Source organism: Anabrus simplex, chromosome 11 (genome assembly GCF_040414725.1).
Source record: "Anabrus simplex isolate iqAnaSimp1 chromosome 11, ASM4041472v1, whole genome shotgun sequence".
Lineage (NCBI taxonomy): Eukaryota > Metazoa > Arthropoda > Insecta > Orthoptera > Tettigoniidae > Anabrus > Anabrus simplex.
The window spans coordinates 112,174,723-112,197,214 of record NC_090275.1 but is presented as its reverse complement, the minus strand read 5'-3'; the positions used below and the strand labels follow the sequence as shown (position 1 = coordinate 112,197,214).

General features: G+C 40.3%; 1 protein-coding gene across 1 annotated transcript in view; it reads left to right on the top strand.

Annotated features, from left to right (window-relative positions):
• Nucleotides 1-22,492, top strand: part of LOC137502683 (uncharacterized) — a 202,685-nt gene that overhangs the window by 160,836 nt on the left and 19,357 nt on the right. Inside the window, exons 4-5 of the mRNA XM_068229624.1 lie at nt 15,668-15,782; nt 21,051-21,187. Of these exons, the coding sequence (XP_068085725.1) occupies nt 15,668-15,782; nt 21,051-21,187 (252 nt within the window). The remainder of the gene's footprint in view (nt 1-15,667; nt 15,783-21,050; nt 21,188-22,492) is intronic.

Here is a 22,492-nt window from a genome sequence, read left to right as displayed (position 1 = left end):
GAGATCTTTTACATGCCGACATCGTACGACATGGAGCGTCGAATGGACTTTCTTCCGCCCTTCAAAAATCCGACTACCTCTGCCGGGTTTGAACCCGCTATCTTGGGATCCGGAGGCCGACACTCTACCACGGATCCACAGAGGCAGCTAGGAAGATAAAGAAGAAGGAGAAGAAGAACTTAATTATACATCACCATCTAAGCGTGTTGAGTTTTTAACTACAGATGTTATTGCTGAAACACCTACTACATCGACGCAAAATCTACCATCTTTGTCTGAGGTTATGATTACACCAGAGTATCGCAATCAGTTTAGAACTTTTATTCAAGATACCTATGGATCTCTCTTTGCACCTTATATAGAAAAACTTTTTACAGGACAAACTGACACTACCTACGGTATTCGCTACGAAGATGACTGTTTCCGGATAGGAAATTCAAATGTTAAGATTAATAGCAACAAACTCATTGTAAAAGGTGTTACCTATAAACCTACGAAAGGACTCTTAGAACTTCTTTTCTCACGAATACCTGACAAGGATATAATTTTACAAGATGATCTTAAAAAATATAAAGCAATACTTTTTGCTACTGACGCAACACGACGTAATTACAAGAGAACAGAAGCTGTAAATGCGAATAACAGTTACAAGTATCGTGAGTTTATTTCTAAGCTGTTTCCGACTGCACGTAGTCTAGATGTTATCTACAAGCCTTTGTTGCCGTATGTGGATGTAAGATACTGGAATGACCCAAACTTACTCGTTGAACGATTACAACTTTTAAGAGCATCGCAAGAGGCTGGTCACACTGGTCACGGATCAGAAATTCTAGAAATAGGAAGAGAACTACGTTATGCCGGTATTATTTTGTAATGGCTCGTCAAGAGAAGATCTCACCTGTAAAGGTAAACATCGCACATGAGTTACATAAACCAGCACGTCGCACCTACTGTCGCAGACGCGTTATTATACGAGGAAAAGATGATCTCTGGCAAGCAGACTTAGTAGAAGTGATTCCATATGCTTCTAGTAATAAGGGGTATAAGTTTCTACTTACTGTCATCGATGTGTACTCGAAGTTTGCTTTTGCACAACCCGTGCGTTTTAAAACAGCAGCTCAAGTTAAGGAAGCATTTAAACATATTGTTGAAGAATCGAAACGCTGCCCACGGCTTCTTCAAACTGATCAAGGTAAAGAGTTTTACAACAAGGATTTTTCTTCTTACCTCAAGTTACTTGGCATTCAACACTACTCTACGTTCAGCAATCTCAAGGCAAGTGTTGTAGAACGCTTTAATCGTACACTCAAAACAATGATGTGGCGAGAATTTACAGCGCAAGGTTCATATCGTTGGATTGATCTGCTACCTAGACGTTTATCTACCTACAACGATACACCTCATCGCACTATCGGAACAAAGGCACGTCTTGTTACAAAGAATACACCTCGTATAAATGCTATTCATCTTGTAATTAAAACAGCTGATCCACGTCGCCATCGCTTTAAAGATGGTGATTTTGTTCGCATCAGCAAACACAAGTCTATCTTTGCAAAAGGATACACACCTAACTGGAGCACTGAAATTTTTCAAATCAGAAGTGTTAAACTTACTAATCCAGTTACGTATTTACTTCGCGATCTCAGAGGACAGCCTATTGAAGGAGGATTCTACATCGAAGAACTGCAGAAAACAAAATATCCTGATCACTATTTAGTTGAACGTGTTATTCGACGTCGTGGCAATAAACTGTATGTTAAATGGCTTGGTTTTAATAACAGCTTTAATTCATGGATTAATAAAGAGGATGTACTTTAAATCTTATGTGTGTTTTCTTTTAATCCTCTACGTTTCCTTTCTTCTAAGTCACTAGGACATGCTGTAGGATTAAACAACACCTGTAATATGTTTTGACAATTCATATTTATTTTAGAATATATATATACATTTTTATCCTTTGTTTATTTTGCGGTCTTTGTCACTCAGTTTTCGTTTTATTACACCAACAACGACAAGTGCTGCTATATTCTTCTGAGCAGCTAAAGCACTAGGTAATAACACACACACACACACAGCATAACTGTACGAAGCAGATGTTAACAGCTACACGACATACTCTATGCAGGCAGCATGTAACTACGTGTCAGGCGAACGTGTTCTAGGGGCGCAGGGGAGATTAAGCACGAAGAAAAGAAGATCAATCACTCTATTGATGAGTCCACGCCCAACATGCCTCCTCATCTTTCTCCCAGCACGTTTCTTCACCTTTTCCTTGTTTACTCTCTCCACAGCCATGATAAGTGTTTATAAGCGAAGACAACTCGTTAGTTTTAGGTCCGTGATACAGTTTAATTAGTTGACATGTACGGCACTGTCTGACAGAAGGTCGTCTACCTAAACTCACGTGTTCATGATGTAAACTACACGTTTGAAGCTCTGACAAAACAGGATCTTGAGTCCACTCATGAGGCACCTTATCCCAAATCTTCTTTACAGCATTCGCAGCTACATTAACCAAAAATGCCTTTGGTAATGCATTTATCTCTTCTTCAGTAAAAGTGTTTACTTTCTTTTTGCATGCATAAAACTTTACGATCGCCTTTTCAACTGCGTTACACTTAGTATCTGTTAGAAATGACATGATGTCTTTACTCTACAAATGTTTCTTTTACACTAAGGTTATTTCGACACTGTTTATGTTGTTCACTTCCCGGCATGCACTGCGACACAACCAATCAAAGAGCATGCATACATGTTGTAAAGACTGTTTACTTGTTTCTCTGCTATGCTCTTTCGGAAGTGTTTTAAATGATGGGCACCCTAATTCATGCATGTCGATAATTTCACATGATGATGGTAGAAAATCACGCAACCATTCTTTCTTTTCACAACCCTTTAAAAGAACAAGATCTGCTCTTGACAAATGTGCATTCATCATTAAAGGTAGAAAACGATAAGGTATTCCTTTTTCTTCCCACTTCAAACCTAAATTGTTTTCAATCCACTGAGTCTGCTTTTTATCTTCATCTGTTTGCAAACAGTAAGGGAACGGTGGACTAAATACTAAACTAACAAGTTTTGGAGCCCACAACACACTGCAAACTAACACAGCCACCTCTTTAAACACAAATTTGTTTCCGTTTACTGTAAAGCCTTGCACATCAACTATTAATGTTTTCGTCATGTTTGCACTCCACACTCTATCACTGTTTCTCGAAGACTAAAGCTTTTAGTCAACGAACGGGTTTAAACATGCACAATGACGTCATCACTGCAGCACGTGCTTACTCTAGCTTTCCCGATGCGTGATTAAACTTGTTCGAATTTACCGCCACCACATTTCAACTAAAGAGTGCAGCATCGAGGTAAGCGATGTAAGATGGCGGTAGCTAAAGATGGTAGCACTGTTCTCTCTGGATTAAAGATGGCTGCTTGTCATAAAGATTTTTTCAAACTATCCGCCATCACATTTCAACTAAAGAGTGCAGCACTGAGGTTTGCGATGCAAGATGGCGGGTGGCAGCTTGTCAAATACATTTTTTTTTTTTCAAAGGTAAGTAGCTAAAGAGGGCAGCACTAAGGTTAGCAATGCAAGATGGTGGATGACAGCTGTGACGTAAAAAATTACCCGCAAGATAGCACCACGATGCTCTTTTCATTCAAGATAGCAGCTTTTCAAATATAATTTTTCAAATTAACCGCCTCAAAGGTAAGTAGCTAAAGAGGGCAGCACTGTTCTCTCTGGATTAAAGATGGCTGCTTGTCGAAAAGAATTTTTCAAATTATCCGCCACCACAAAGAGGGCAGCACGGTGCTCTCTTGATTAAAGATGGTGGATGACAGCTGAAGAGCACATAGAATTTGTTTCCAAACAAGAGTACGTGGAATTTACCACCACCACATAGAGTGCAGCACTGTTCTCTGTAGATTAAAGATGGCGTATGGCAGCTGACGAAATTACCCGCATGATAGCAGCACGGTGCTCTGTTGATTAAAGATGGCAGATTAACACCTGTCAAAAAAAGCACATGGCTTTGTTTAGAAACAAGAGCACGTGGAATTTGCCGCCACCACATTTCAAACTAAAGAGGGCAGCACTATGCTCTGTTGATTAAAGATGGCGGATGGTAGCTGTCAAAAAAGCACGTGAGTTTGTTTCCAAACAAGAGCACGTGAAATTTTTCAATTTGCCGCCACCACATTTCAAAGGTATCTAGCTAAAGATGGCAGCACGGTGCTCTCTTGATTAAAGATGGCGGATGATAGCTAACAGAACTTTTCAAATTGCCCGCTACTACGTGCTTAAGGTAGTAGCCATAAAGGGGGCAGCACGGTGTTCTGTGGATTAAAGATGGCGGATGACAGCTGACGAAATTGCCCGCATGATAGCAGCACGGTGCTCTGTTGATTAAAGATGGCGGATGACAGCTGTCAAAAAAGCACATGGCTTTGTTTCCAAACAAGAGCACGTGGAATTTGCCGCCACCACATTTCAAAGGTACCTAGCTAAAGATGGCAGCACTGTGCTCTGTTGATTAAAGATGGCGGATGACGGCTGTCAAAAAAGCGCGTGAGTTTGTTTCCAAACAAGAGCATGTAGAATTTGCCGCCACCACATAGAGGGCAGCACGGTGCTCTCTTGATTAAAGATGGCTGCTGTCATGTGGAATTGCCTGCCACCACATTTCAAAGGTATCTAGCTAAAGAGGGCAGCACGGTGCTCAAAGATGGCTGCTGTCAAAAAGCATTTTTCAAATTATCCGCCACCACATTTCAAAGGTAAGTAGCTAAAGAGGGCAGCACTGTGCTCTATAGATTAAAGATGGCGGATGACAGCTGCACGTGGAAGGTAAGTAGCTAAAGAGGGCAGCACTGTGCTCTATAGATTAAAGATGGCGGATGTCAGCTGCACGTGGATTTGTTTATCTCACGCTAGTGAGGTTAAGTTGGTAGCACTAAGGTTTAGGCCCGCCAAGATGACAGCACTGCCGATGACAGGTGACGAATTTTACATCTACTACGATAAAGAGGGCAGCACAGTGCTCTGTGGTTTAAAGATGGCGGATGACTGCTGTCAAAAAGCACGTGGCTTTGTTTATCTCGCGCTAGTTAGGTTAAGTTGGCACAACTGAGGTTTAGGCCCGTCAAGATGGCAGTACTGAGGTTAGCGATGCGTTGTTGTCGATGACAGCTGTCAAAAAGCACGTGGCTTTGTTTACAAATTCAAATTTCCCGCGGGTGGTGGAGGAGGCCTCTGGGAGGCCTCTGGCTGTGGTGGTGGTGGAGGAGGCATCTGGGAGGCCTCTGGCTGTGGTGGTGGTGGAGGTGGCCTCTGGGAGCCCGGTGGCGGTGGCGGCGCCAGAACTGTCCAATTATACTACTAAAGTAGTAACTTAACAGTTTAAGCGTCTCTCAGGAATGTGAATATCCGTAGGGGAAGCAAGCACTGTGCTGTGTACCGCCAGTGTACCGCATGGACTCGACGAAAACATCCGACTACTTTACGAATGTTATCGAAGTTATATTCCGGCGGGAGGAGCGGAAGAAATATTCTCGCCAAGCAACTTCCTTGTCTTCGGCGCGGCGCGTTTCCCCTCCAGTATGTGCAAGTGTGAGCCACTGCATCTAATACGTAGTGAAAGAATATTTTCCGCCTTCGCGCCGCGTCTCGCTTCCGCTAGGTGTGAGCGGGTCTTAATTCTTCTTTACCTGGGAAAAACTCCTATGTTCATGAGGCGGAAACTATTCTCTATCTTGATGATCTCGATTTCATTGTGGCCATGTGTATATCAACTTGAATTAGGAGCTCTTCTGCTAGGATAGCCTTCATAGTCATTGCTGTACATGGCGAGTTCATACTGTTCATTGTTGCCTTGATGCTTCCTATGGGTATTACGTTTATCTTCCCAATCCCAAAGAATGCTATGTTTTTTCTCAGGTATGATAATCCGATGCTCTTGTAGATATCTTCTCATAAGAAATTAGCAAGGCATCAGCTGTAGTACTGTTTATTTCAATGGTTTTGTACATATTCCGAGACAAATCACATGTAACATGGTTACGTTCTGCTGTCAGGATGGATCCATTTTGTGTGCTCTTTCTTCCAGCTTCACATTCTTGGCGACGTGCTACTTGAAGAATTTAATTCCCAGTGGTTTGAAATGGCACTTTGATGACTTCCACCCTTCAGCCCAACAGTTTTTGCCTGTTTCTGTAGCGATATGTCACGTTAACGTACAGGTGTTACATTTGTTTTGATCCACACAGTATCATTTTTTCAGTCATATTTTCGTGAATCCCATCATTCACATACTGAATTAAGCCTCATCTTCTATAATTTCCGTGTTGGCTATTTCCTACAAATCGAGTACATATTCTTGGCACGGTCCTGTTTTCTTTTAGTTAGCATCTCACGGACTTCTTTTTTAATGATTATTCTGGAGAATTCCTTCTTAGATTCTGTCGAAAGCCGTTTCGAATAAATTATTTTACTTAATCGATTAATCAATGAATTTAGGTTTTGTGCTAAATTCAATGAAAATGAAAAAAATAGCTCTCTCTATAAGAACAAATTAAATAAACAACGATGAAACTTCCTGAGCAACGTAGATAATTCCACGATATGGGAAATAAACACACAAATCAGACGTGTAGCACAATCATAGCTGAAATGAATAACAACACCCTAACTAAAAATTCAGAGTATATCATAATATCTGCAACCATGCACCACTACAATAAACTCTACATTCTACCTAATTAAGGAAATATCTACAGACGAAATCAACAAAATATCCACACGACGTGACAACCCGTGCAATCCGTCACACTCAGCAAATAAGATCAATCCGCGATCAGTAGATCATGGTGATATTCAATAAAGCAACACGTGATTTGAAATATAAGCGACAATAAATACTGTAGTCGCTTCTAGAGAACAAGCACGTTTAATTATTAATTCTTTAAATCACTAGTGTAATTCGCAATGTGAATAAATTCAACAGGATAATTTTGCACACATACGATGACAAAGAATCGCATCATTTAGTCAAAATATAACGGCTTTAGGAAAGGAGGAAAACATGCACCTAAGAGTACAATAACCATGCACAACAAACCTCTAGAAGTAGTAGCGGTAAGCGAAGTAAGAAACTGCTTTGATATAATAAATAATGTAGTGAAGGACAAGGACAACGAAATGATTGATTCTGAAAGCGAGGTTATGGAATACCAAAGAGAAGACATATCAGAGAGAGAGAGAAGACAGTTTGATTCCGAGGAAACTAGCGCCATCTGATGGCCACAACCAAGAACTTGCAAGTAACTCCAACTGGGAGCTACTCCCATATAGCGGCCACACCTAAGCCCTAAAAAAGAGAAGGTAGCTCGACCTCGGAACAATAATAGCTTCATCTCCTGGCCACAACCAAGAACCTGCAAACAGCAACAACAACCAACTTCACCCATCTGACGGCGGAATGCAGAGCTAGCATTTATTTGAACGGACAACCCTGCTCATTCAGCAAAACAAAGCCGTGAGCAATGAGACGAAGGATCTGGAGGATTTAAAAGAAACCGTAAGATATATGATGGACTTCATAACGAATAAAATAAATATAATTATTGAAGAAAAATGTACTCAGACCACGAATAGGAATGCAGTGCTTACTCGCAGAGATAATGAAGAACTCCATAACAAAACCGACGGTAGGGATAACGATCATAACTATAGAGGAGAAACAGAATGGATAACTGAAATAAATAAAAGAAACACACAAACCATCAGAGGGACAAGGGTTCAAGAAGATGATCTACAAGCTGCAGACAAAATGGCATGGCTTTACCTACGCAATCTGAAAGAAAACGCAACAGAAGAGAAGTTTAAGAAGTTCCTAGAGAAAAATGGAATTGAAGATAATATCCATTGGGAAGAACTTCACACACGAAGTGAAAACAAGGCCTTCAAAATAGGTTTCCCTTTCAAATTCCTTGAAGATGCTGAACGGCCGAAATTCTGGCCAAATAGAACAATCGTAAGAAGATTTCGTTTTTGGAGAGCAAACCGTGCTGAAAGAGGAGAACTACAATAAATATACACATATGCTCCTATGGAACATTGAAGGCAATGAAAACGCTCTGCCTCTCTTTCCAATAGAGACATTAAGCAACTACAACGCCATTATACTGACAGAAACATTCTTAACACAGGATTTCAACATTCAAGGATATTACGGAATTCATTTATTCGCCCATCAGACTGCAGGAAGACCAGCAGGAGGGGTCTCCATCTTTCTCAAACCGAACTTATGGGAAATAAAACAAATAATAAAAGAAGAAAACATAATTGTCGTAAAGACCAACCTACTATCAATCATTGGCTTGTATGTTCAACCACATACGTCAATAGAGGACACAATCGAAAGAATAACAGAGGCCTTGTCACAAACGCAAACAGATGATAGAGTAATCTTCGCAGGCGACCTAAATGCAAGAATAGACAAACCAACCGTCAGAAGAGAATTGATTAAAGAGACACTAGAAGAAGCCGGCTATGGCCTTGTTAATAGTCCCGACATGAAGACGTACATAGCCTCGAATGGAACTAGCGCCACAGACTTAGTCTTTTACAGAGGTACAGTCATAAAAAAAATCAGTCAAAAAGCGTTATGGACTTCAGCTACCGTATAGCCCCGATTAGGAAACACATACCAATCTCGACAGTCTTTGAAATAATTCACCATTGCCAATACAACCAAGGAAGAAAATATCCAGGAAATTAGATACAGAGAAACTAAGACATATCAGTGATGAAATAGATAAAGCAAGGCTATTAGTTCAACGACATGAACTAGTGTGTGGTGTGGAAAAGTGCAGATCTGTGGAACTTGTGCCAGGGTTCAAGTTGAGACCAGTTTTTAATCTATATCGTTGTGTATATCAGCATAATATTAAAAATGGGTCGACATCCTAATAAAGCTAGCAGCGGTAGTGCCAGCAGTGGTGCCAACGAAATCGAACAGGCGGTGAGAAAGGTACTGGACGAGGCCGTGCTCTCCGAACGCTTCGTGGAAAGTATTGTAAGTGCAGTGGCAAGACAGGTGACGGAAATTGTGGTGAAAGAACTTGAGCGTAGTCTCCAGTTCAATGCCGAATTGGTGAATGACCTAACCAAAAACTCGAGTGCGCCGAAAAAGAAATAAAACATCTCAAAGAAGAAGTTGAGGCGAAGTGCGACTCTCTGGAACAGTACCAAAGGAGGTCAAGTTTACGTCTGTTTGGTATTGATGAAAGTGAGGGTGAGAACACAGACGACATTGTTGTGAGCCTCTGCAATAAACTGGATGCCAAGGTAACCGAAACTGACATTGACAGGAGCCACAGAGTAGGACCGAAGGTGCCAGGAAAACCTCGGCCCATCATTGTGAAGTTCACGTCCTTCCGCTCCAGGCAAGAGTTTTTCACACGGAAGCGCCAACTGAAAGGAACACCTACCACGATACGAGAAGACTTGACTACAACTCGTCTAGCAATTCTGAAGGCAGCCATCACTGTTCATGAGCTAAGGAACACTTGGACTGATCACGGGGATATCATAATTAAGTTGGCAGATGGTACAAGGCGTCGTATCAACCGCATGTGTGATATTCCTAGATTGTAATCTGCAAACATCACCACATCAATACAGAACTACATTCGCTTTTAATGTGAGTACCGTAATATTGTCTTCCCTTGCTTTCATAGTAGGAATTCACTACAGTTAACTTTTACTTTCTCTTTCTCCTCTCTCTCTCACTCTCTCCCTCTCCCTCCCTCCCATTCACTCAATCTCCTATAACACACTTCCTATCACATCTTTTACTATACCAGGTATCTGTTTCCCAAGTATAACTTCGCTAATTAGAACCCTCTAATTTAAAATTAGATTCATTTGTGTTTACCTTGTATAATCTGTTTGCAGTGTGTTCTGTCATGTTATTAGCTTTGCACTGTCTTTTATTTCTCCAGTAATCAGTATTGCTTGAACTGTATTTAACCGTAGTCCTCTCGTTAGTACTGTTTCAGTTTTAATTTTCTGTTCCGAAGTTGGCATACCTTTTAACACAATAAGGACATGCTTCTGACGACAGTAGGCCTAAGCGCATTCCTGTAATTCCATCCCCTTTCCCCCCTGTTCCGTTAACCGCTCCCTTCACTCACATAGGTGCTACAGCAAACCCAGGTCCTATTTCAGCCGCTACTATCTTGAAGGAAACCATGGAACAATTTCCAAGAGCTCTTAATGTTTGTCACTGTAATGTGCAGTCTCTGCTTTCCCAAACGCGCATGGATGAAATGCATAACCTGTTTTCTTCGCGCCAGTTCCATGCAATTCTTATGTCTGAAACGTGGCTGAGCAGCAAATGCCCTAGTTCAGCTGTTGACATAGACGGGTACGTCCTTCTACGAAATGACCGCGAGGGGAAAGGCGGTGTGGGGGGTGGGGGGTGGGGTGGCTGCTTATGTTGCCAGAGACCTCAACCCTCAAGTAATTAGCCATTCACCTTCACGGTATGAACGTAAACCAGAGCTTTTGTTTGTAGAGATAACACTGTCTAGAATGAAATGCTTGCTAGGAGTGGTTTACAAGCCTCCGAAAGTAGGGTATTTGACCGAACTTGAGACTGAAATACTAAACCTTCTGCCAGACTATGAACACGTTATTGTAATGGGCGACTTCAACACAAATTTGTTAGACAGTGCCGCAGCTTGAACTCGACAGTTTCGTAACATTTTCGAAGCATATAACATGACAATTTTACCTCTCGGACCAACCCACCACACTAATAGCAGTCACACCCTTCTCAATCTAATAATAATGAACAATTCAGCGAAAGTCCTGCAACATGGACAGACATCAGCCCCGGGGCTATCTGGACATGACATAATCTACCTGTCCTACCAATTACAAACTCCGAAACCAAGGTCGAAAGTATTATCATTCAGGGACCTCAGACGAATTGACGCAGATATATTAGAAGAAGATGCTCTTTCCGTGCCGTAGATGGAGATAAATCGCACCAATAATCTACAGGAAATGGTCTCAACATTTAATAACCTAGTAACGCAACTCTACGATCGGCACGCCCCAATGCGTACGGGAAAAGGTTCCAGAGCTCCTAAAACGTGGATAGATGACGAAATTCGCCACTTAATGGCTAAACGGGACTCTGGTCATAGACGATACAAGCACTACCCAACGGAAGTGAACCACCACACTTATAAAACACTGCGTAATAAAACGACCTCTAAAATTCGAAGCGCTAGACTACGTTACGCACACAACTTGATTAGACCTGACGTACGCCCTGCGACGATGTGGAAATCTATGAAATATTTTGGCATCAATAACCAGAAGTCTAACGATGAACTAAATGTTAACGTAGATGAATTAAACGACCATTTCATTTCGCCAATGGGAATTAATCCGGTCATAAAGGAGAAAACTATTAATACATATGATAATACGCCATCTCCACAAAGAGATCAATTTTACTTCAGTCACGTCACACCGCAAGAAGTGATTGACTCAATAAAACGTATCAAGACGAGGGCAAGGGGCGTAGATAATATAGGCCATGAAATGCTCATGAAAATTCTCCACCACATCATTTATCCATTGGTGAATATTTTTAATTACTCACTGCAACAGGGGACTTACCCACAAATATGGAAAATGGCCATAGGTCGCCCGCTTCCGAAAATAAAACTGGCGAAGGACGTTGGTGACTATCGGCCGATTAGCATCTTATGCATATTGTCAAAAGCTTTAGAATTCATAGTTCACAAGCAAATTACCGACTATCTTATTCAACACAATCTTCTTGATATCCACCAGTCCGGCTTTAGACCGAGATACAGCACTTGCAGTGCATTAACACATGTGACTGATGATATAAGGCAAGCTATGGACAACAAACAACTGACAGTTCTAGCCAGGGGGTGAAACTCTAATAGGGCTTTTGGTTCCAATCTGTAGCTAGCTTCAGGTAGTTTCAGTCCCTCCTCTTAGATGGCGCTGGAGGTCATTCATAACCTGTAAATAGTTATATACACGTTCTGTAGATGGCACGCAAGTAAGCATGAAATGAGCGATATTAATAATTAAAGGCAGTTTGTCTCTAAGTGAAGTATGTCAAGTATTTCACGTCTAACCTCAATCAGTAGGCCCTTCTAACAAATTAATTAGTCATATAACGTCAAGCATTGTGGAGATAATATTGCTGTATTGCATCGAATTCGACTTTACCCAATCGATTAACCTTGTTCGAACTTATATCGATTTTGTGTTGTTTGAATTCCAAGTGCTCATGTGCTTGTTTATTTGAAATATATCTTCGCCAGTCCTCCTGAAATCCTGTATTTCCTGTTTGAGTACACATCAGGGGCTGAAAGCTGAATGGTTCTATTAATGTAGTTCTATATTCTTGTCTCAGTGCATTTAATTCTGTTATTTTTATTTTCATGTGGTACTTGGATATTGATGTGATACCCCATTGTCTTGCATATGGTGTGCTCTGTTGTCTTGCTTTCGAAGGAATTTCTTATTTGTTATAATATCAGCTTTGTGTTAATGTGTCAATCATTCATATGAAGTTAAAGCTGCTTTGAGGTGTGTGGTTATGTTCTCAGTAACATAGTATGCCATACGAACTAGGGGTATCAGATCATTATTTACAACGTAGTAAGTACTTGGAAATAAAAATATATGAATTACAATGTATTGGGCATGGAAGTAGTAGAACTGCATTATTATCGCCGTTTGGCGGGAGGGGGTCGAGGGGCAGGGGAAAGGAGGGGGGAGGAGCCGTAAGCATACCCGGATGTGCGTCACTGCGCCGGATGTCGCTTCTCTGCGCTATCTGTTGATAATAGCGGTAAGATAGTGTACAAAATGCGCACTGTGGCGCTATCTCGGATGAGAGACTGAAACTACTAGCGGCGAGTTGCTTGGTACCAAAATTTATCATTGAGTTTCATCTCCATTCTATTCTATCCTCTTTGGTTCTAGCGTTATTGGACTTTAGTAAAGCTTTCGACACTGTCGACAGGGACATACTTATATCCAAATTAAATAGTTTAAATTTCTACGCGAGTGCACTCCAGTGGATCAGATCCTATCTCACCGGTCGCCGGCAGTGTGTACTTAATAACAACAATGAATATTCAAATTGGCGTACGGTCAACGTAGGATTACAACAAGGATCTGTCCTGGGCCCCCTATTTTTCTCTTTGTATATAAATGGCATATCTTCCGGATTAAAACACTGTAAATACCACTTATACGCTGATGACCTACAGACATATATACACAGCAAGCCCGAAAACCTACACTCAGAAACACGTCACCTGAATGAAGACTTGATGACCATAGATATATGGGCCAGAAATCACGGATTAAAATTAAACCCATCAAAATCCCAGGCAATAATTATTGGTTACCCTAAATTGCTTTGCAAACTCAAACGAACAGCGTTACCACAGTTGTCCATAAGTGGTACTCCGATACAGTACAGCCAAAATGTAAGAAATATTGGTATACTATTTGACGAACATCTGTCCTGGTCTGCCCAAACTATATCTGTGTGTAGAAAAATATACGGAACACTACGCTGTCTCCGTAAATTCAAATTCACTCTCCCTGTTAAACTAAAGAAAATTCTCGTTGAATCACTCGCATTGCCTCATTTTGATTATTGCGATATAGTTTACAACAACCTAGGAGTAGACTGGGGAAGGAAATTACAGTGTGCTCAGAATGCTTGTGTAAGATTTATCTGTGGACTTCGTTACGCTGACTATGTCACACCGTCTTACACGCGGCTCGGGTGGCTTCGCCTGCAAGAACAATGCAACACTTCATACTCTTTGCTTCTTGCATACTATTCTTCAAAGTTCTCAACCAGCCTATCTCCGTGATCGCATGAAGCTCCTCTCCACAGACCATAACAAAAATACCCGATCCTGCAGCACCATGTGTTTATCCCTTCCTGTACACAGAGCAGCAATCTACACGAAATCATTCACCGTTACCGCAGCCCGACAATGGAATCTCTTAGCTTTTAAACATGCCTGTGTCGAAATACTAGGTAAACATGCATGAATCATCAAATTATGACCTGAAAACACCTACTCCTACCGCCTCTTCATCATCATTTCCCTCTTCCTTTCACAGATCTTCTTCTTCTTCTTTTTCTTCTTTTCCTTCTTACTAATCCTTCTCTTCACCTCTCAACTGAAGGCGATATTTCGGTGTACTGTAGAAATGTATATATTTTCTATATATTTTCTAAACTTTTTCTTAAGTAGTTGTTATAGAACTCATTATTCATAATTATATTCTTAATGTACTCTACGTACGATTTATATTATATAGATGATACGATCTTTTTAAGTATGGTTACTTTTGTTAATGCTATTACTGTTATTATTGTTCATATTATCATATTATTATCATCAGTAGTTATTATTAAGTGTTCTAGGTTAAGACTGGTTAAGTGTAAGAAAGGGAGTACATCCCTAACTTTGCCAGGATAAATAAAACATATTACTTATATTACTAACTGAAGCAGTGGAAATGTGTACAAGAACCCTTCAATCATGCCAAACTCACACGAAAGTAAAGAAATCACAACCATGGTTCAATAAAGAAAGTTACAATGAACGGAAAAAGACCCTGCTGGCACTACATCGAATGAAGAACACATCGAACCCGAGTCACCTGGCCCAGTACGCCGAACAAAGAAGGAAATATAAATCACTAATCAAGGAAACAAGAACGGATTACATTGAGGAGGACGCCAGGAGACGTGCTGCAAACGCACAAAATGACACATTCCTAGTGCTTAGGAAACCAAAAACTTCTGCAACAAGTAATATCTCAATGGAGTCATGGGAAAACCATTTCAAAATCATTCTCAACCTCCAACACTGATCAACAGCTTTTGAATTAACTTCAGTAACAACGACGAGTAATCAGATCCCCATAACGAGGCAGGAAGTATATAATACAATAACAGCAGCAAAAAATGGAAAGGCCCCCGGCCCGAACAGCATCTGCACAGAACACCTGAAAGACTATTGAACACATGTATGCACACTGGGGAAATTCCAGAGCAATGGAGATTATCAACAATCAAAATGATGTTTAAGAAAGGAGAAACTGACAATCCTGATTCATATCGATGTTTAGTAACGGTGCTGGAACCAGAAACTATGGGATGGGTTTAAAACAGTTGTTGAGAAGGTACAAGGAATGCTACAGACCCATTATATTATACCAGGAAAATAAATAGATTAAGAAGGAGGTGCAGATTAGAAAGCAGTAGAGTTATTTATGGTTGCGGGAGTGTGGAGGCATTGAAGTAAATTACTAGGAAATTCAAATTAGCAAACATTTCAGTCAAATAATATGATTTACAGCATAATTCGCTGCCACACGTACTTTCGAGACCAATGGAAGGATATGTGCACGATACGTTAAAGCAGAAGCAGTACTGGTGTGTTCATGGAGATAATATAATTTTGATCACAGGAAATACCTACAATTACACCCCCCCCACTCTCACATGTGTTACTTATGTTTAGTATATGATAATGTGAAAGTTCATTTTCATCTTTTCCATTTCAGGTTAACCTTATATATACGTGGAAAATTCAGAACGAATCCAAAGACGTTCTTGCTTGTGGAGGAACCATCATAACAAAGGACTGGCTGTTAACGGCTGCGCAATGTGCGGATCTTGGTAAATATCAGACCAGGGTTCGACCTCAAACTCAAGTCTCGGTATATTTCATTTCATTGAAACCTTGCATAATGTTTGTCTGTTCGTAGGGAGGAAAATGCAATTTCACAAGAATTTTCTTTCCATTTCAAAAATCCCACTAGCACTTGTGGGGATTCAAAGTGATGACTTCAATCCGCTATCGTGCCTCTAATAACGTAGAAGACTTCTTCGTGAAGGATATTATCGATTTAAAAGAGCGAAACAGAGACAGCGCATTCGTTTGCACTGCCATAGTCAAAGTTTCTGTAAACTGTGGTTACGTAGAACTTCGGAATGAGAAAAATAGTCTATTTCTAACAACGTTACTCTGTTCCTGCTTTTTTAAAATTATTTATTTATTTAGTGTATGGAATAAAGAAAACTACTAAAATTCTACACAAATAGAAGAAAGCCTCAAAAATAATGCCAGTATATAAATTATTTACATAATATACAACATCTGCATTATCATCCAGTGTAGTGAGAGGGTACGATGCGCATTGGTATCACCCAAATATCACTATAAAATTTGTCACAAATGGAACATAATAATTGCTTTTACACATATCAAGTGAAAAATCCCTGGCAAATTAAGAAATACCGTCGTTATTTGAGAAATATGAAAACATACTTAAGGCTTGTAGACAGGACTGGTTTATGACGTACTGCGCTGCTGGTGCCGTCTTTTGTTATTTTTTCAGGTCCAGGGCCAGTGAGTGCTATGTCTGTAGATCCTCACTTTGTCCATATGACTAGAGCGGCCAGTTCAAACAGCAAAATGGAGGTCAACAGAAAAATAGCATGATCCCTGGACCAATAAATAATTTTATTTCTGTTCGAACGAAAGTAGCTCGATCCCTGGACCAATAAATCACAAGTCCACTGAATTTTTCTTATGTGCATTGGCCATACCATTTTGTCGCCTATTAAATATTGCATATCGCGATACAATTCATGAAATGATGATGTTTGACAAGTGAAGCAATGAAACGAAAACAAAGAACTTCAGTGAACACAGATATCACACACGAAATCGTTGAAAGTGTAAGACAAAAGACATGATTTCCGACAAAAGAGTAGCGTTACAAAAATGTTGCAATGTTTGGGTTGGGAAGAATTGAGAGAAAGAAGAAGAGCTGCTCGACTAAGTGGTATGTTCCGAGCTGTCAGCGGAGAGATGGCGTGGAATGACATTAGTAGACGAATAGGTTTGAATGGCGTCTATAAAAGTAGGAAAGATCACAATATGAAGATAAAGCTGCAATTCAAGAGGACAAACTGGGGCAAATATTCATTTATAGGAAGGGGAGTTAGGGATTGGAATAACTTACCAAGGGAGATGTTCAATAAATTTCCAATTTCTTTGAAATAATTTCGGAAAAGGCTAGGAAAGCAACAGATAGGGAATCTGCCACCTGGGCGACTGCCCTAAATGCAGATCAGTATTGATTGATTGATTGATACGTGTGTCACTGTGAGCGCAACACCAAATGTACTTGTAAAGTGGTAAAGTACGTATACATAATATTCTCCAAAAATCAAATATTTCTTAATTTGCCAGCGATTTTTCACTTGATATGTGTAAAAGCAATTATTATGTTCCATTTGTGACAAATTTTACAGTGATATTTTGGTGATACCAATGCGCACTATACCCTAGTGAGAAAGCAAATATTCCTCAGAATTGTGTCTGGTAGATTTTCTAGGAAATACGGAACAGGAACACAGCGGACATTATGTGACAATGTGTCTCATACATTTTCTAGGAAATACAGCACAGGAACACAGCGGACATTCTGTGATAATGTGTCTCATAGCTTGTCTAGGAAATATAAAACTGGAAGACAGCGGACAATCTGTGAAAATTTGTCTGATAGCTTGTCTAGGAAATGGAGAGCACGAAGACAGCGGACATTCTGTGACAATGTTTCTGATAGCCTGTCTAGGAAATAGAGAACAGAAATACAGCAGACATTCTGTAACAATGTGTCTGATAGCTTGTTTAGGAAATACAGAGCAAGAAGACAGTGGACAATCTGTGACAATGTGTCTGATAGCTTGCTTAGGAAATACAGAGCAACAAGACAGTGGACAATCTGTAACAATGTGTCTGATAGCTTGCTTAGGAAATAGAGAATCGGAAGACAGCGGACAATCTGTGACAATGCGTCTGATAGCTTCTTTAGGAAATACAGAGCAAGAAGACAGTGGACAATCTGTGATAATGTGTCTGATAGCTTGTCTAGGAAATACAGAACAAGAAGACAGTGGACAATCTGTGACAATGCGTCTGATAGCTTCTTTAGGAAATACAGAGCAAGAAGACAGCGGACAATCTGTGACAATGCGTCTGATAGCTTCTTTAGGAAATACAGAGCAAGAAGACAGTGGACAATCTGTGATAATGTGTCTGATAGCTTGTCTAGGAAATACAGAACAAGAAGACAGTGGACAATCTGTAACAATGTGTCTGATAGCTTGCTTAGGAAATACAGCACAGGAAGACAGCAGACATTCTGTAACAATGTGTCTGATAGCTTGCTTAGGAAATAGAGAATCGGAAGACAGCGGACAATCTGTGACAATGCGTCTGATAGCTTCTTTAGGAAATACAGAGCAAGAAGACAGTGGACAATCTGTGATAATGTGTCTGATAGCTTGTCTAGGAAATACAGAACAAGAAGACAGTGGACAATCTGTGACAATGCGTCTGATAGCTTCTTTAGGAAATACAGAGCAAGAAGACAGTGGACAATCTGTGATAATGTGTCTGATAGCTTGTCTAGGAAATACAGAACAAGAAGACAGTGGACAATCTGTGACAATGCGTCTGATAGCTTCTTTAGGAAATACAGAGCAAGAAGACAGTGGACAATCTGTGATAATGTGTCTGATAGCTTGTCTAGGAAATACAGAACAAGAAGACAGTGGACAATCTGTAACAATGTGTCTGATAGCTTGCTTAGGAAATACAGCACAGGAAGACAGCAGACATTCTGTAACAATGTGTCTGATAGCTTGCTTAGGAAATAGAGAATCGGAAGACAGCGGACAATCTGTGATAATGTGTCTGATAGCTTGCTTAGGAAATACAGCACAGGAAGACAGCAGACATTCTGTAACAATGCGTCTGATAGCTTCTTTAGGAAATAGAGAGCAAGAAGACAGTGGACAATCTGTGACAATGTGTCTGATAGCTTGCTTAGGAAATACAGAGCAAGAAGACAGTGGACATTCTGTGACAATGTGTCTGATAGCTTGCTTAGGAAATAGAGAGCAAGAAGACAGTGGACAATCTGTGACAATGTGTCTGATAGCTTGCTTAGGAAATAGAGAATCGGAAGACAGCGGACAATCTGTGACAATGCGTCTGATAGCTTCTTTAGGAAATACAGAGCAAGAAGACAGTGGACAATCTGTGATAATATGTCTGATAGCTTGTCTAGGAAATACAGAACAAGAAGACAGTGGACAATCTGTGACAATGTGTCTGATAGCTTGCTTAGGAAATACAGCACAGGAAGACAGCAGACATTCTGTAACAATGCGTCTGATAGCTTCTTTAGGAAATAGAGAGCAAGAAGACAGTGGACAATCTGTGACAATGTGTCTGATAGCTTGCTTAGGAAATACAGAGCAAGAACACAGTGGACATTCTGTGACAATGTGTCTGATAGCTTGTCTAGGAAAGAGCAGGAAGACAGCAGACATTCTGTAACAATGTGTCTGATAGCTTGTCTAGGAAAGAGCAGGAAGACAGCAGACATTCTGTAACAATGTGTCTGATAGCTTGCTTAGGAAATAGAGAGCAAGAAGACAGTGGACAATCTGTGACAATGTGTCTGATAGCTTGCTTAGGAAATAGAGAGCATGAAGACAGTGGACAATCTGTGACAATGTGTCTGATAGCTTGCTTAGGAAATACATAGCAAGAAGACAGTGGACATTCTGTGACAATGTGTCTGATAGCTTGCTTAGGAAATACAGAGCAAGAAGACAGTGGACATTCTGTGACAATGTGTCTGATAGCTTGCTTAGGAAATAGAGAGCAAGAAGACAGTGGACAATCTGTGACAATGTGTCTGATAGCTTGCTTAGGAAATAGAGAGCAAGAAGACAGTGGACAATCTGTGACAATGTGTCTGATAGCTTGCTTAGGAAATACAGCGCAAGAAGACAGTGGACAATCTGTGACAATGTGTCTGATAGCTTGCTTAGGAAATACAGAGCAAGAAGACAGTGGACAATCTGTGACAATGTGTCTGATAGCTTGCTTAGGAAATACAGAGCAAGAAGACAGTGGACAGTCTGTGACAATGTGTCTGATAGCTTGCTTAGGAAATACGGAGCAAGAAGACAGTGGACAATCTGTGACAATGCGTCTGATAGCTTCTTTAGGAAATACAGAGCAAGAAGACAGTGGACAATCTGTGACAATGTGTCTGATAGCTTGCTTAGGAAATAGAGAGCAAGAAGACAGTGGACAATCTGTGACAATGTGTCTGATAGCTTGCTTAGGAAATACAGAGCAAGAAGACAGTGGACAATCTGTGACAATGCGTCTGATAGCTTGCTTAGGAAATAGAGAGCAAGAAGACAGTGGACAATCTGTGATAATCTTTCGTAATTTTCAAGGGAAATTCATTTCTCGTTTATTCAAAATATTGATCATCAGCTTCTACACACTTCGCCCATCTTTCAGGTAAGTTATGAATACCATGCCAGAAAAACTGCTTGTCTTTCGCGGCAAACCATTCGTCGAGTCATTTTCCAACTTCCTCGAAATTGCTGAAGTGCTGCTCTTCGATCGAGTTGATTATCAATATATGTAGCCCAAATACAAATAATGTAATAATACATTCACCAACTTCACTGAAAAGTATCTTGTTCTGTTCTATAAGAGAAAATAACTATTTCAACTTTGCACATCTTTGAATGCAATTATCGTTTCGTGTTTTACTTCAATTATTCGATTCATTTTGGAAGGGCATTTATTCCAAATGTTTAAAACCTATTCTCCTTTAATGAGGAGAGACACTTGGGCTACACATATTGATAATCAACCTGCTAACCATTGGAATTATCAAATGCCCAACGAAGACTCTTTCTTTCCCTTCCTCCAAAAGTGAGGACTTTGGAGTAATCTCCTTACTAAAATGACTGGTTCTGTATGAACTTCTTTATTTTGTACTCCCAGAGCAAAATATTTAGTCTGGTTTTTAGCTTACGTACAGCTGTCTCATTCAGGTCTTCCCAAGGGCGTGTCGGTGGAGCAGATCAAAGCTCTAGCTGGCAGCACCTATCTGGACAGAGGAGGAGAAATGCGCGAGATTTCGGAGACAGTGTCACACGACTATCCTCCACATGACATCGCTCTTATGAAGGTATGTAATCACCACCAATATAGTGTCACATGACATCGCTCTTATCAAGGTATGTACAGTCACCACCAAGATAGTGTCACATGACATCGCTCTTATCAAGGTATGTACAGTCACCACCAAGATAGTGTCACATGACATCGCTCTTATGAAGGTATGTAATCACCACCAATATAGTGTCTCATGACAACGTTCTTATGAAGGTATGTAGTCACTACCAATATAGTGTCTCATGACAACGTTCTTATGAAGGTATGTAGTCACCACCAAAATAGTGTCACATGACATCGCTCTTATGAAGGTATGTAGTCACCACCAACATAGTGTCTCATGACAACGTTCTTATGAAGGTATGTAGTCACTACCAATATAGTGTCTCATGACAACGTTCTTATGAAGGTATGTAGTCACCACCAACATAGTGTCTCATGACAACGTTCTTATGAAGGTATGTAGTCACTACCAATATAGTGTCTCATGACAACGTTGTTATGAAGGTATGTAGTCACTACCAATATAGTGTCTCATGACATTGCTCTTATGAAGGTATGTAGTCACTACCAATATAGTGTCTCATGCCATCGCTCTTATGAAGGTATGTAGTCACTACCAAGTTAGTGTCACATGACAACGTTCTTATGAAGGTATGTAGTCACTACCAATATAGTGTCTCATGACAACGTTCTTATGAAGGTATGTAGTCACCACCAATATAGTGTCTCATGACAACGTTCTTATGAAGGTATGTAGTCACTACCAATATAGTGTCTCATGACAACGTTCTTATGAAGGTATGTAGTCACCACCAAAATAGTGTCACATGACATCGCTCTTATGAAGGTATGTAGTCACCACCAACATAGTGTCTCATGACAACGTTCTTATGAAGGTATGTAGTCACTACCAATATAGTGTCTCATGACAACGTTCTTATGAAGGTATGTAGTCACTACCAATATAGTGTCTCATGACAACGTTCTTATGAAGGTATGTAGTCACCACCAAAATAGTGTCTCATGACAACGTTCTTATGAAGGTATGTAGTCACTACCAATATAGTGTCTCATGACAACGTTCTTATGAAGGTATGTAGTCACTACCAATATAGTGTCTCATGACAACGTTCTTATGAAGGTATGTAGTCACCACCAACATAGTGTCTCATGACAACGCTCTTATGAAGGTATGTAGTCACTACCAAGATAGTGTCACATGCCATCGCTCTTATGAAGGTATGTAGTCACTACCAAGTTAGTGTCACATGACAACGTTCTTATGAAGGTATGTAGTCACTACCAATATAGTGTC